Source organism: Dendropsophus ebraccatus, chromosome 2 (assembly GCF_027789765.1).
Source record: "Dendropsophus ebraccatus isolate aDenEbr1 chromosome 2, aDenEbr1.pat, whole genome shotgun sequence".
Taxonomy (NCBI): Eukaryota; Metazoa; Chordata; class Amphibia; order Anura; family Hylidae; genus Dendropsophus; species Dendropsophus ebraccatus.
This window is the reverse complement of record NC_091455.1, coordinates 179,973,729-179,989,564: the sequence shown is the minus strand read 5'-3', so window position 1 is coordinate 179,989,564 and position 15,836 is coordinate 179,973,729. Positions and strand designations below refer to the sequence as shown.

General features: G+C 41.3%; 1 protein-coding gene across 2 annotated transcripts in view; it reads left to right on the top strand.

Moving 5' to 3' along the window:
* Positions 1–2,977: 2,977 nt before the first annotated feature.
* The window catches only part of CDCA7L (cell division cycle associated 7 like), a 33,590-nt gene continuing 20,731 nt past the window's right edge, over positions 2,978–15,836 (top strand). The window contains exon 1 of one of the 2 annotated variants that reach the window (XM_069958816.1): positions 2,978–3,013. In XM_069958816.1, coding sequence (XP_069814917.1) covers positions 2,990–3,013 — 24 coding nt within the window. In that variant the 5' untranslated portion in view covers positions 2,978–2,989. Of the gene's footprint in view, positions 3,014–12,273; positions 12,531–15,836 lie in introns of those variants that run through there. The other variant, XM_069958817.1, reaches the window with a different exon arrangement.

The window sequence follows — 15,836 nt, the reverse complement described above, 5'->3', positions numbered from 1 at the left end:
ATTTTTATGAAGGCCACTTTAACCTGTGTATTTATTCCTAGTTACACATGTATCATGGTGATTTCATGATGATGGAAAGTTTCCTGTCTTAGCTCAGTTTTTCTCTCAAGCATAGCTTATTTATGGAGACACAATACTCTTTATCCATCGTTGACTTGGCCATTGGGAATGCCAAATAATTGCCCTTTTGCCACCAAATGGAATATTGTCCCAGGATATTTTTTCATCATCCCATCTATCAAACTGTCTTTGTCATTTTCATCCACTGGTGGTGTGCCTAAGAATTTGTGGAAGATGAATTTCATCCTTTGCTATAAATGATGGACCACCTCCATGATGGTTGAGAAACAACAAAGGTGTATTTAAGGCCAAATGACCAAAACTAGTAATAGGGCTCTTACTGGCAAGTTACTTAACAGATTGCATGAAACTAAACCTAGAGATGAACATTGGTTAAAGAACCAAAAAAATTACATTTTCAGAAGCAAGGGGAGGGGGAGCAGGTCAATGATTAGCTTCTATTATTAAGTCCCAATAGGGTTCCTCCCTAATCCCCAGTATTAAGACATCTGACTATTGTTTCCGATTCTCTTAATATTTGTTAGTTGTTGTTTTTTTGTGATTTTTTAGCAGTGTACGCTTCCATACTCTCTAAATCTCCTGGGGATATTTGTTGGATAACAAGGCTCCTATGATAGGCAAAAATTTTGAAAAAGACCTATTGTTTAAATCAAGTTTTTATATGTAACATATTTGTAAAGAATTTGTGGTGGTATTTTTCCAAATTTTCAATTTTAATTGTAAAATTATCCTGAAATCTTGCATTTTTTATTCCACTAAGCCTAATAATAAGCATACTCTTCTTGTTCTGTAGTGAACATTTTTAGCATTCCCCTCCTTTAAAATATCTGGGTGATGCATTGACAGTTTGGCACTTTTATTAATGCTCTTTTTCAATCAAAAGTTAGAGTAGAATACATCTATATATCACTAATATTTTAAAGGTTGATTATCAGGCACTATCGCTTGAAGTGGCCCTTTCTTTTTGACACTGTTTATTTGGAAGCCACTTTCTTGTTGATACTATTATTTTTAGGGTTACCTCAGTTATGGCACTATTATTTTGATAGTAAAGTATTTGGAGACACTAGGCAAAAGAGAACGTACAATAATGGAGACCTGGAGGAGCTGTAGACACAGTACTGAAAGTAAAGCAGGATAGGATGTTTTTACTATAGAGAGTGACCTGTTAGAAAGGCCAAAAGCCAAAAATGTATAGGCTGCAAACTCTGCAGAGCTGAATCTTAGATGGATAAAGATACCATTCAACTGTACTATATTGATTGAAAATAATCTGTTTGTTCAAAAAAATACAAATACTTACTTGGAGTAGGTCTTATTTTCGAAAAACTTGGTATGCACCTACACTGTAGTCCCACTCTATGCACCTACACTGTAGCTTTCATACTGTATGTCCCACTGTATGCTAAGCTCCTATACTGTAAGTTCTCCTGTAGTAAGGCCTCCATACTCAGGGCCCGTTTCCAGGCTTATTGCCGCCTGAGGCAAACCTGGGCTACAGCCGCCCCCCGCCGAACAGACACCCCCCCCCCCCCCAGCTCTGCGACTGCTGTTGTCATTTTAGCTAAGTTAAACTTAACTAAAATGACAGCGGTGAAGATCTTGCCGCCCCCTACAGGGGCGCAAAATCTGCCGCCTGAGGCGGAATACTCATTCCGCCTCATGGCAGAAGCGGCCCTGTCCATACTGTATACCTCCCTCCCCCTCTGTTGTTCTACCCCCATACTGTATATATACCCCTCTGTAGTAAGGCCCCCATACTTTATACCTCCCTCCCCCCTCTGTAGTTGGCCCATGTACCCTCCATCTTTCCATATTTGCTTTTGTTGAGCAGGTGGGGAGTATAAAAAGTCTGTCTGATGCTTAACCACATAGTTTTAGGGATCTGGTCAGCTGACTGTAACTAGGGCTTATTTTTAGGGTAGGGCTTGTATTTCAAGCCTACTCCAAAAATCCTTCAAAATAAATCTAAGACTTATTTTCGGGTAGGTCTTATTTTTAGAGAAACACTGTATATGTAGAATGGTATCTAGCTATGGTATAGTAGTTTTGGTAAGTCTATCGGTGTACGGGTGTTATTCCATAGCAATGTGGTGGCAATACTTGTTTGCGCCATGAAATACAGAGTTCTGAAACATCTTTTCTTATACGTCTGTGTTAATGAGCTCTTCTGTTATCCTTACTAGAAATGTATGCTGGGGTCCTACCATTTGGGGAGGCGTGTACCTACACTGTCTGGCACTCTGAGCTTTGATTGGATAATGTTGGGCAGTGTAAGGACACGCCCCTAACGGTAACACCCAGTTGGCTATTTAGTCATACATTTCTAGTAAGAATGAGGGTACAAACACACACACCGTATACGCAGCAGATACGCAGCAGATCTGCAGCAGATTTGATGGTGCAGATTTAATGCTGTGTTCAGTTATTTAGATCTGATCTACTGCGTATCTGCTGCGTATCGCAGCAGAAAATATGATGCGTATACGGTGTGTGTGTTTGTACCCTTACAAAGGAACTGCACAACACAGAATTGATATTTCAGGGAATATACAAGTATTTACTTACACAGACAGGTTAGTGGAGACCATAGGTCCACTTTTTCACTCTCTGATAATATGTGCTAATGGTATACAGGTATTATTTAGTCCTTGTATAGCGGTGTTATTAAGTAAACGTATAACTGTTATAACTGAATTAATCCTGATGAAATATATATATCGGCAGTGAATAGACAGCAGTGAAAGAGTTATTGCTTTCTATCCCAGCTGTACGTCACGTATTTACTCACACTGCGGGCCATGCTGCAGCGTAATTGGCTTCCATGGTAACCAGGACGCAACACCTCACATTAGCATCTAGCAAGATGGCCGTGCGCTCCACAGCGGTTCAATCACTACTGATCACCATGCTCCAAGGTCATGCTCTAGTTGTGAGTGAATCATCCTTCGTTCCGTATTGATATATTTATACATTGCTTTGTTCTATATTATTTTGTATATGCACTTGATTGTTTTGGAACCACGCGGTTCCCTTATCACATTTTTTATCAATAGACAACACGTCTTTGACATGAGCACATGCTCCATACACGTCACTAATGAGTTAATCACGTACGATATAAAATTCACCTGATTGTGGGTATTCACTGAGCTTGAAAAAAGTCCAAATAGAAGGACTGAAACGTCGCACCTTTTTCCGTGTGTTTTTCACTGATGGAATAAATTTTTCACTTTTCAATCTTCACCTCAAGTCTGGAGTGCCGCAATTTATTTGATTTTATGGGATCAAGGTCTGGCAGCTGGCACCCAGCACGCACCCACTCCTGAGTGCCGCACCCCTTTGAGATTATCTATCTATCTATCTATATATATATATATATATATATATATATATATTATATATATATATATATAAAATACCTTATTTCCCAGTCTATCTGTGAGCAGAATCAATGTGTATATAATGTCTATATATATCTCATACACTTAGACCTGTTAGCCTGCTGACCACCTGTGGTTAAACCTGTGTTTTACCGAAACCAATCATATCCATTTTACCTTTACGTACATTTCCTCTAATACGAGCAGTGAGTTATACAGTCTCGCTGGGGAGGCCTACATTTCCCAGCGAACAGTTCCTAAGGAAACATTTGATAGTTTTGACAGTAAAATGCTGTTTATGGTGAATGTATAAGACTGTTTCATTGAGTTTAATAAGGGAGAGGAATTGAATCTTTAATTACAAGATAATTGTGACTTGTCGCAGAAGCTGAAGCACCCATTACAGCTGTTTAAAGGATTGTATCTCTCCAAGACAAGAGAGGGGCTCTTTATGTTCCTAGAATTGTAGTTTGTTGATTGTGTTTCCTATTTTACAGTGAAAATGATTCCAAACAAAATAATGGCGTGTCTTTAGACTTTTACTATATAAATACAGCAGGTGAGGATTGACATATCGCACACAAATGAGCAACCATACTTCTAAGTTTCCTTTACATAAAGACATGTAAACTGGTGTAGAGATACTAGAAGAAAGCTTGTGGCACCTGCTACATCTGTCTTTTACACTGTATGCTGTCACTTAGCTATTTGTGTCTCATAAGTAACAGACATGGTATAAGGTATATGGGGCTCTTACAACAGATGATGTTGGTGGAATTTGGAAATAAGGGTTGGGCGTGATAGAAAATCTCTGACTGACACCCTTTGCTCTCGTAGAGATAAGCTGCAGCCAAAACTGTCTGTGGCTTACCCCTCCACATAAGGAACACAAAAACGCTCAGCCGTGCCAAATGTTCCTGTGTATGGGGAGGATGCAGTGTTGGACTGGGGCCCACCAGGGAAAATTATCCTGGGCCCCATCAATGTCGAACCAACATGTCAGTCGATGTTTGTGCAGGTTCTAAAGGTGGGGACCCACCTCTGGTTGGCCAGTCTGACACTGGGAGGATAGTAGATTTACTAAAGGTGTATGAAAACCACTCACAGCTCTGCGTACATAGTAAAATGGAATCTGAGATGGTTGTTATGTAGTTTGTAGTGCTGTAAGATCAGACCAAACCTCATCTTTCATTAAAATCAGTTAAAACTCTGACAGGAGCTTCATGGCAAGGATATTCAAGGCTAAACAGCAGCATTGAAGCCTATGTCAACAAGCACAATGCCAAGTATCACAAGGCTCTATCTGGTAGTTTAAAGGTAAACCAAGAGCAGGTTAGACAGATCTAACCTTCTGATGTGTCCCATCTGATGTGTGCATTACCTTCATCTTCGGCACTGTTTCCATGTAGTTTAATCCTTAGGCTAGTAAGGCCAAACCTACTTCACCTTCACCAGTGCACCAAACAGCCTTAATAGCCTGGGGATTAAACTACAAACTGCACAGAGTTGGCATTGAGGACACTTACCTTCATCCTCAGTGCCTGTGCACAGTCGGGACATATCAGCAGATTAGATTTGTCTAACCTGCTGATAGTTTCCGGTTAAGTGAAAGAGTTTGGGTTTGAAGAATTCCATTAATATATAAACAACAAAGTAACTGAACCCCTAAAAAGCTGAGGATAAGTATCAATGCAGTCCTAAGTATTAGTATTTAAAAAAAAACAGGTTTGAAGAATTCCAGAAGAACATTACCTGCCTGACTGCATTGTGCAGTCTGTATAGTTTGGTGGAGGAAGGACTATATGGTTTTTCAGGGGTTGGTCTAGTTCCAGTGACAAAACTTCTTAATGTTTCATCATACCAAGATAACTATGCTTCCGACTTTGTTCTGTCCTTTTCTGTTCCAGCATGACTATGCCTTAGTGTAGAAAGGTCCATAAAGGTGTGGGTTGGTGAGTTTGATGTAAAAGAACTTGAATTGCACATAGAGAGCCCTCCCCTCACGCCTAACAAACACCTTTGGGATAAACTAGAACGGAGGTCCTCTCATCTATCAGAGCCTGACCTCAAAAAATACACTTCTGGATGAAGGGTGTCCAAATATTGTTGTCCTATATTATTTATTTATTCCAGGGAGACAGGCATGGGGGGAAGATTAAGAAGGTAGAGGGTAAACACTATTCAGACACTCATCACCTATTCTACAAAGTAGAGATGAGCGGAACTCGCGCATGCTCGAGTTTGATCGTTCGGCATTTGAATACCGGTGACTGAAGAAGTTGAAGGTAGCTCTAGGAAGTCTGGGAAAACATGGATACAGCATAGCGCATCTCATCTCTAGTGATGAGTATTGCTTGTGGTAAAATTCCTTTAAAGGGGTTGTCAAGCGATTTGTACATACATAACAATAGTGTAGAAATAAGAAAAAGTCATACTCACCTGAGACAATCCCCCACAGCTGCCAAGCTAAGGCTTCTGGTCCCCAGTCCTCTTGGACACTTCTTGGCTCCAGATGACGCCTCTTTTCCACAGGGACTGCTGTGCTCAGCCAATCACTAGCTGAGGCGGGACACTACTGTGGCCATTAATTGGCTGAGTGGTTATCAGGAACCAAAAAGTAACCTGGAGAACTGGGGACTGGGAACGTAGCTATGGCAGCAGTGAGGGAATCAGGGTAAATGAGTCTTTAACTACCCTACAATTGCTGCTTCATCCAGGGTGTAAAGGACACAGTTCATGCCAAGATACAACACTCAGAGAAGGAAAAGGGAATGTTTTACAAAAAGAAGGATCAACAACTCCTAGTATGATGATATCATGTATGGTAAAGTATATTGGTGCAATGTCTACGATATACATTCATATGAATTAGACACTATTCAATGTAATGTTGTAACAGACCTAAATTAGCTAAAAAAAAAAAAAACACCAAAAAAAGAGAAATCCTTATCCACACGTACTACCAAAATTGCTATATAGAGTTTACCTGCTATATAATAGGCTCACACATGTAATGTGTAACACATATACACATCTACAGAATACAAGATGAACATTTTTTTGTATTATCTTTCATTTTTCCTTCCATTTTTCCACTTTTAAACTGAAATGGCTCTTACTGTAGCCCTGCTGAGCGTTCCTTCTGTAAGATCAAGAGTTCCTTGTTCTATAATCCTCTTGCTCCTTGTGCATAATCCTTTGCTGGATTCTAATGTTTTCTGGCTGCATAGGATGTTATTACTGCATGGAGAGTAGAAAGTGAGTTTGTTGTATGTGGGTGGTGTTAATCCTTTAGTAATGAACACCTTTCTCAAATCAGGCCATGTTTTCATCTTCTTTGTGATTTCTCGAATTTGCCGGTTTTGTTTTCACGCATTGTTATATATTTCTCAATGACGGGGTTCACTCTGTCTCCACTTTCAATGTCTCTTTTGTGGCTTTTACGCTTTTTCTCAGATCACTTTGAAACTAGAATATGAACTGCAAAGTGATTTTAAGCTTTCTGACAGAGCTGATCCATATATTTTTCTGTAATTTACACCGTTTTGCATTTTCATCATGAATCCAGACATTCATATCCTAAGGTGAGCCTAGCATTGTTCACATGGTCCCACCTACCTCACTCTTATACCTACAGAATTCAACTAATTTAGATAAATGCACATTGTCCTAATGCAAATGGCTGGTTGCCAGACTTCTCATTTTTTTCTCTCTCTTGAGGTCTATGTTCTTTCCATGTATATTTAGAAAAGAAACTGTAAATGGCTCCAGTCTGCTACTGGAATAATCACTCTAGCCGTGTTTTTGTTTCCCTATAAAGAACTATTCCTAACCAAGTTTTTTTTATCATTTTAGAGATACTCTATTTATTACATATGATCAGGACTGTTACATGTCATGATACTGAAAGGAATAAATAAGCTGCAATAAGGTGGCAATGAGGCCTAAACACTAGGTCCAGTACCTTAGTCAACATGGAGACATAATTTGAATGCATGTGTGTTCATAGTCTACGATATTCGCTTTTCCACCTCTACTGGCATTCCCATCTAAGGCTATGTTCACACACCGTCTTTTCTTGGCCATTTAACTGGATTTTTTTTTGGGACGGTCGTCATTTTGAGGACAAATAACAGACTTTATTTCATAATAACGTGAATTATTTGTACAATAACAACTGTCATTTTGAAATATCGGCCGTTATTTGGCCTTGAAATGACGACCGTCTTAAAAGACAGATGTCAAATGGCCGAAGAAAGACATATTGGGAAAGGTGTCTATAAATACAAGTGCAATACAAATAATTTTATATTTTACCTTCTGTCACTTGCCCAATCCCCCGCCAATGCCTGTTCCCTATCTCAGCACAAGGCAATGTCAAATCAGCCAATCACTGATGTAGACAGGTCTGTGTATCAGCCAAGGATTGGTTGAGTGGGTATTTTTTGTTGTTTTTACTAATTAGCCCGACCTGACCGCGTCTCAAGTACCTGATGTATAATAGAAAAAAAAGAGGGAAAGACAAGCACAAAAATGCAGCACACCTATTAAGTAGAATAATAATCTTTATTTAAACACAGAAAAAAACCACCATATAGCAACACCAAAATACGGTGTGCTACTCTCTCTGTCCAAAAGGTGATGGCTAGTCACCAATTCCCTGATATCGGAAAGTTATATATCATATATACAAGCAGGTATGGGTCAGCAAATAGTAATACAACACTCCAGGTAAGAGGTAAAAGTGGCCCACCCCCTTTATATATAAATGCTACAACATTATGATGGACTGCAGATACAACTTGTGATGCACAGATACCTGTAGGACAGAGAGACCGAAGCCCAACGCGTTACGTTGCTCTGTGCAACTTCGTCAGGAGATCCTGACATTTGTTATTCAGTGGTGCCCTCCCTATATATATTTTTCAAGTACCTGATGTAACAAGTGGTGTAATAAAGTTACGAATTATTCACGGATCGGTGAGTGCCTCATCCTTCATTCTTTCGTTGGATATGGTTTAGATGCGAGTCACAAACTATTTTGGATGAATGAGCACCGCATGATCTAAAGGGTGGACTATTAGCAAGTCACGCCACGTACATACTGGGATCTGTAGTGCCGAGGTTGCTGTTGTTGGAATGCATTTTTTACTAATTAGAACCAGAAACTAAAACAGTTTTTTTCCAGTCTGTTTCTATTTTCTAAATGTAATTTAATGACTTGCTTTACAGCAAGCCTCATGGATACATAGATAAAATGAACATCTCCAGACCCCATTTTGTGGATGGGACTCATTTATAAACATACTCTGGCGCATCTGCTACCTGTGCAAAGTCATTCCACAAGGAGGGGAAGACTGGGCTGTGAGCTTTATCTATTGTTTTCTTTGCTTTGGCTGTAATTCTGTACAGATCACTTTCAAGCAGCTGCCTACTTTTCACCCCAGACCGAACAAAAAGTACCAACTTAAAGCGTACCTGTCACTAAAAATAACTTTTGCCATTTCATCAAACCTGCTCTGATTAGAAGATATAGCCAGGGATAGACTGGAGCAGAGATTGCGGTGATGCAGTCCCCGGCCTGCCGCGTAGTCCGACAATATTCTCAATGTAAATTCTAATGAATATTCATCCAGCATTCTGCAGTAATAAGCGATGTCACCGCCCCAATATTCATTAGGAGGGCCAGGTGCCTGCTGTTAGTCTTTCTTTAAAAGTTTTTTTCTTGTTTTCTCAACAAATTGCAAACTGTGGAGTGAACCTAGGCTTTTCCTAACCTAGTCCAGTAACAGAATTCCTGTTCCTACCATACACTCTAGCTGAGAATCCGCAAAGCTCTTGTAAGTGTAGTGAGCAGAGTTATAGTCGTAGACATAAAGAAATGTAGTTGGCTGAATTCCTATCTACAGTGTACAGCAAGAACAGGTAGTCTGTTAAAGGAAGTAGGGTATTAAAGACAACAGAACAGTTTTCATAAGAAGCTTAAGAAAGTTTTACAAAAATAACTTTACTTATCCATATATGTTCATTTTTTAGAAAGTTGAAAATGTATTTTGCCATTGAAAAAGCTCACAATAATAGGAAATTTTCATATGCACACTTGTATACTACATAGGGAAAGCTTTGTCAGACTAGTTATAGGGCCACATTAAATGCTAAGAGAGAAATAATACACCGGGCAGTTTCCTTTTACAGCATTACTACATCTTTACTTATAATGTAATCCCAAGGTTATGTCTATAAATACGGCACTGTTCATATCAAGTCATCGAAAAAATACTAGAAAACTAGATAGAAATGATCACAAGTGAAATGATCACATTTCTGCCAACTAAAGCTGATTGGGTCACCTCTAAAAATGCTTATAGTAAGAAGTGCAGACATTAAGACTGCAAAAACAGCAAATCCACTAACAGGCAAAGCTAATTGTACACTATGGGAGACATTTATGAAAGATACGGCAGAGGCGTACGCCAGGGAGAAGGTGTAGATTCGCCCAATCTCCCTGGCGTACGCCTGCTGTATCCCCTGTAGTATGCGGTGTTGTTCAGGTCTGGTATGGCGGTGTTATCCAGTCACAGTATAGCAGTATTGGTTAGGTCTGGTGTTGCGGAGTTACCCAGTCACAGTATGGCAGTATTGGTCAGGTCTGATATGGCGGTGTTATCCAGTCACAGTATGGTGGTATTGGTTAGGTCTGGTATGGTATGGCAGAGTATTATCCAGTCACAGTATGATGGTATTGGTCAGGTCTGGTGTGGCGGTGTTATCCAGTTACAGTATGGTGGTATTGGTCAGGTCTGGTATGGCGGTATTACCCAGTCACAGTATGGCGGTATTGGTCAGGTCTGGTGTGGCGGTTTTACCCTGTCCCGGTATGGCAGTATTGGTTAGGTCTGGTGTGGCGGAGTTACCCAGTCACAGTATGGTGGTATTGGTCAGGTCTGATATGGCGGTGTTATCCAGTCACAGTATGGTGGTATTGGTTAGGTCTGGTATGGTATAGCAGGGTGTTATCCAGTCACAGTATGGTGGTATTGGTTAGGTCTGGTATGGTATAGCAGGGTGTTATCCAGTCACAGTATGATGGTATTGGTCAGTTCTGGTGTGGCGGTGTTATCCAGTCACAGTATGGCGGTATTGGTCAGGTCTGGTATGGCAGTGTTATCCAGTCACAGTATGATGGTATTGGTCAGGTCTGGTGTGGCGGTGTTATCCAATCACAGTATAGCGATATTGGTCAGGTCTGGTATGGCGGTATTACCCAGTCACAGTATGGCGGTATTGGTCAGGTCTGGTGTGGCGGTTTTACCCTGTCCCGGTATGGCAGTATTGGTTAGGTCTGGTGTGGCGGAGTTACCCAGTCACAGTATGGTGGTATTGGTCAGGTCTGATATGGCGGTGTTATCCAGTCACAGTATGGTGGTATTGGTTAGGTCTGGTATGGTATGGCAGGGTGTTATCCAGTCACAGTATGATGGTATTGGTCAGTTCTGGTGTGGCGGTGTTATCCAGTCACAGTATGGCGGTATTGGTCAGGTCTGGTATGGCGGTGTTATCCAGTCACAGTATGATGGTATTGGTCAGGTCTGGTGTGGCTGTGTTTTCCGGTCACAGTATGGTGGTATTGGTCAGGTCTGGTATGGCGGGGTATTATCCAGTCACAGTATGGTGGTATTGGTCAGGTCTGGTGTGACAGTGTTATCCAGTCACAGTATGGTGGTATTGGTCAGGTCTGGTGTGGCGGTGTTATCCAATCACAGTATAGCAATATTGGTCAGGTCTGGTATGGCAGTATCACCCAGTCACAGTATGGCGGTATTGGTTAGGTCTGGTATGGTGTAGTTATCCAGTCACAGTATGGTGGGATTGGTCAGGTCTGGTATGGCGGTGTTATCCAGTCACAGTATGGTGGTATTGGTCAGGTCTGGTGTGGTGGTGGTAGATGTGACGCCTGGAGCTATTACCTATCAATCTACCAATCCTGTGGTGAGAATTCCTTCAAACAATATGCAGACGGCTCTAATCATTCATTCAATGTGGAAATTAGTTCATGTTTTAAGCAGTTAAAAACCAAGAAAAAGGCCATTCACACAATGTTTCTAGATAGGTAGAGAAATGCATGTGACCGACATCACACTCCCAGTTCTTCCTCATTAGTCATGTGCTGTTACCAGGATTATTGTCCATACGCCTATTGGTTACCGCATGTCTGGTCTTGGCTGCATGTTGTGACGTACAGTAAATGTGGGAACGTGGCCTAAGGCCATGCTCACATGACGTAAGACACAGGCCGTTCTTTGACCCGGTCGGGTCACAGATTGGCCGGTGTCAGAGAAGATCATCCTGGCCGGTACTGGGTGATGTTCATTTCTGGTGAATTTGGATGTGGGCGCATCTGTGTGCTCCCGCATCCCAATGCACCGCTGCACGCTCCAATGTGTGAACTCACATGTTCTCTGTGGCTGTTTTTCAATGAATGTCAGTTTTTCATGCGGCCGGATGGAATCCCGGCCAGAGTGTATACTATGTGTATAAGCCTGGCTGGGATTCCATTCATTCAAATGCAACGTATGTTTTGCATAAGTCATGGTCGCAAACAACGGCCATGATTTATGTAAAACATATTGGGGGGGGGGGGGGGATTTATCAAACATGGTGTAAAGTGAAACTGGCTCAGTTGCCCCTAGCAACCAATCAGATTCCACCTTTCATTTTCCAAAGAGTCTGTGAGGAATGAAAGGTGGAATCTGATTGGTTGATAGGGGCAACTGAGGCAGTTTCACTTTACACCATGTTTGATATATCTCCCCCATGGTGTCCATTACAGGCATAAATCTTAGGTACTGTATACACTAAGCAGTCCACGCAACCTATACCTCTGCCAGACACTGCAAATGCCAACCAAGAAAAAAAACAACACCTCACAAACACAGGTGTTGTAGCAGCAAGATCTCTTTCATGAATTTACACAACCAGTACTTCCATGTCTCTATGTGACGGCTATAATGTCTGGCTTGCTGCACTGGGTCCTGGTTTTGAATCCAACAAAGGACAACACATTAGGTTGGTTTCACATTCTGCATTTTTATGAAGACCTGCGGGTTTTTTTTTTGTTGCTGAAAACACTGCCGCCAGGTGTTTGTTTTCGGTGTAGACCACAGGTATGAAACGGTGACACTCCAGCTGGTGTAAAACTACAATTCCCATAATGCTTAAAGGAGACCTGTCACCCCCCGTGCCGGGGTGACAGGCTCCCGACCCCCAGTTAGATCCCCTTATACGTACCTCATCCCGCTGAGTCCCGCTGCCGGAGCCGGTCCCGGGAGGAAGATATACCGGTCAGAAGCCATCCCGGGACCGGCTCCAGCAGCAGGACTCGGTGGGATGAGGTACGTATAAGGGGATCTAACTGGGGGTCGGGAGCCTGTCAGCTTTGGCTGTCCAGGCATGATGGGGATTGTAGTTTTGCAACAGCTGGAGGGTCACCGTTTCATATCTGTGGTCTATAGGAAGTGGTAAAGTGTTATTTATGGTGTTTTTTTTTTATTTTGGTATAGGTTTTTGTTGTGGCCTTTTATTTGCATGTTTGAAAAAAAAGGCCAAATGAAAGTTTGAATGTTCCCTCTGTGTTTGTGCAGGTTTTCTTCTGGTTATCTGACTTTCTCCCACGCTATGACGACATAACTAATAAGTTTACTAACTAACTAACATAAAATTGCTCCTGATGTATATGTGCATATCCAAGATAGGAAAATAAGGTTATGATCCCCATTGGGAACAAGAGCCAACGTATTTTTAAATTCAATTATTAAAAAGAAAATCCAGCAGGTGGCAGCAGTGCTGCACTATAAAGGATATCTGCAACCCTTCAGATGTGTTCACAGCTATATACTGAAACTTGTCAATGCAATCAACTGAGCGCTTAGAAGTCAGAGAAAATTGCAAGAAAACAGATGATTTCTGGACACTGAAAGCTGTGAGGTGCTTCAGAAATGTAATTCTCCTTCTGTAATGTCATAGGTGGAAAACACTAAATCTGATGAATCAATGCTAAAAGAATAGTGAAAATATATAAGTTATGCTAAAGATGATTTCCCCATACAATATGTCTTTAATATGTTTTTGATAAATGTGGGCCCCACCTCGGGAACTGCAGCTATGCCTAGAAGGTGGGATCCCCCAACCTCCCTGGTAAGGCCGCCACTGACCAACAACACATATTGGACAGAATGGAAGGTGAGGTGGTTGCGACTGTTCCATTCCCTTCTATAGCTGAACTACCCAGGTCACGCAGAAAATCATACAGCTTAACCCTTAGAAGACCGGGCCAATTTCAATTTTTGCATTTTCGCTTTTTCCTCCTTGTGCTTAAAAGGCCATAGCACTTGCATTTTCTCACCTAGAAACCCACATGAGCCCTTATTTTTTGCGCCACTAATTGTACTTTGCAATGACAGGCAACATTTTTGCATAAAGTACACTGCAAAACCAGAAAAAAAATAAATGTGTGGTGAAATTGAAAAAAAAAACACTTATTTTTTTATTTGGGGGAGGTTTTGTTTTTACGCCATTCGCCCTGGGGTAAAACTGTCTTGGTTATATATGTTCCTCAAGTTGGTACAATTACAAGGATATGTAACTTGTCTTACCTTTATTTTATTTGATGGCTTTTAAAAAACTTCAAACCATTTTTAAAAAATATATGTTCCTTAAAATCGCTCTATTCCCAGGCTTATAGCGCTTTTATCCCTTTGTCTATGAGTCTGTGTGAGGTGTCATTTTTTGCGCCATGATCTGTACTTTCTATCGGTACCTTGATTGCGCATATACAACTTTTTGATTTTTATTACAATTTTTCTGGATTTGATGTGACCAAAAATGCGTAATTTTGCACTTTGGAATTGTTTTGCGCTTACGCCGTTTACCGTGCGAGATCAGTAATGTGATAAATTAATAGTTTGGGCGATTACACACGCGGCGATACCAAACATGTTTATTTATTTATTTATTTTTATTTATAAATGGGAAAAGGGGGGGTGGTTCAAACCTTTATTAATAATAAAACATTTTTTTTTTTACACTTATACTAGAAGCCCCCTGGGGGACTTCTAGTATATGCACAATGATCTTTCATAGAGATCTATGCTGTATAGTAATACTGCATAGATTGATGAGATAGGTATTCTATTGTTTTCAGCTGCTGCCGAAAACAATAGAATGCTGAGCCGGGATCAGCGCCATTACGGCGCAGACCCCGGCCAGGTACAGATGCAGGGATCGCTCCTCCGCGACCACGATCCCCCCCATTATACACCAGGGAAGGGGAAAAGCTGCATTTAAAAAGTTAATTAGCGGGCACGGCGATCGGACCATGCCCGATAATAGCCGCGGGCCCGGGCTGCATAAAGCACCCAGGATCACGGTGGTTCAGAGCGGCAGCGTCGCAGGGCCCCCTCTGAACTCCCCTAGCGATGCCAGGACGTACAGGTACGCCCTGGGTTGTCTAGGGGTTAAAAGGAAAGGATAACCTAGATTTTTTTGTACTGATCAGAGCCAGGGTTTGAAACATGTTCTTTTTGCGATTGTAACTTTTTTTTTTTAAAAAGTAAAACATTTCTGTACATTTTTATTAGGACTGCCATCTTGCCTGAACTGTTTTAACATCATTTAGAGGTATGCTTCACAACAAGCCCAATGGACCATGGGCTACAATAGACAGGACTTCTTCCAGTCAGATGAATGAGAAAGGCTTCTGGGCATGATGGGTGACCTTTATAGTGGCCATTCTACAGCGAGGGGGCTGAGTTGTGAGAAGCAGTGTGTACCTCTGTATAAACAGGTGTCATCTGTCACTCAACTCCTATCTGTGTTGATAAGAAGGACACTGCTGGGAAATGATCTGTACAGAACCATCATAAATGAATATCTAAGGTGACAATCGTACGTGTGATCAAATGAGATGGAGCATCATTTAAATCCCAGCACGTATATATATTCAGACAGCGGACATACGGTATAGTCTATTTGTCTACTGGTTAAGATGTTTTTTATTTCTGGGGGATGAGATGAAATATCAGTCATATAATTTCAAGCAAGAATGCCTCCAACCTAACCAGTTTATGTAAGAGGTATCTGTTAGTCCAGGGAAGTATAATAATCTGAAATCTGACCTGTCCTGGCGTCCTATATTGTTCTGGAGTGGTCCAGAGCCGTAAGCGCTCTCTGACAGCAATGCCAGAGGCGCGTGTAAGACAGGAAGCCTTGTTCTGGGTCTTCTGTGACAATAGTGTATCCCACATGGAGACACTGTTGAGTCCTGCACACTTTACATAGTGTAACTTTAGTGATCGTATTGAGCATGGCCCTGAC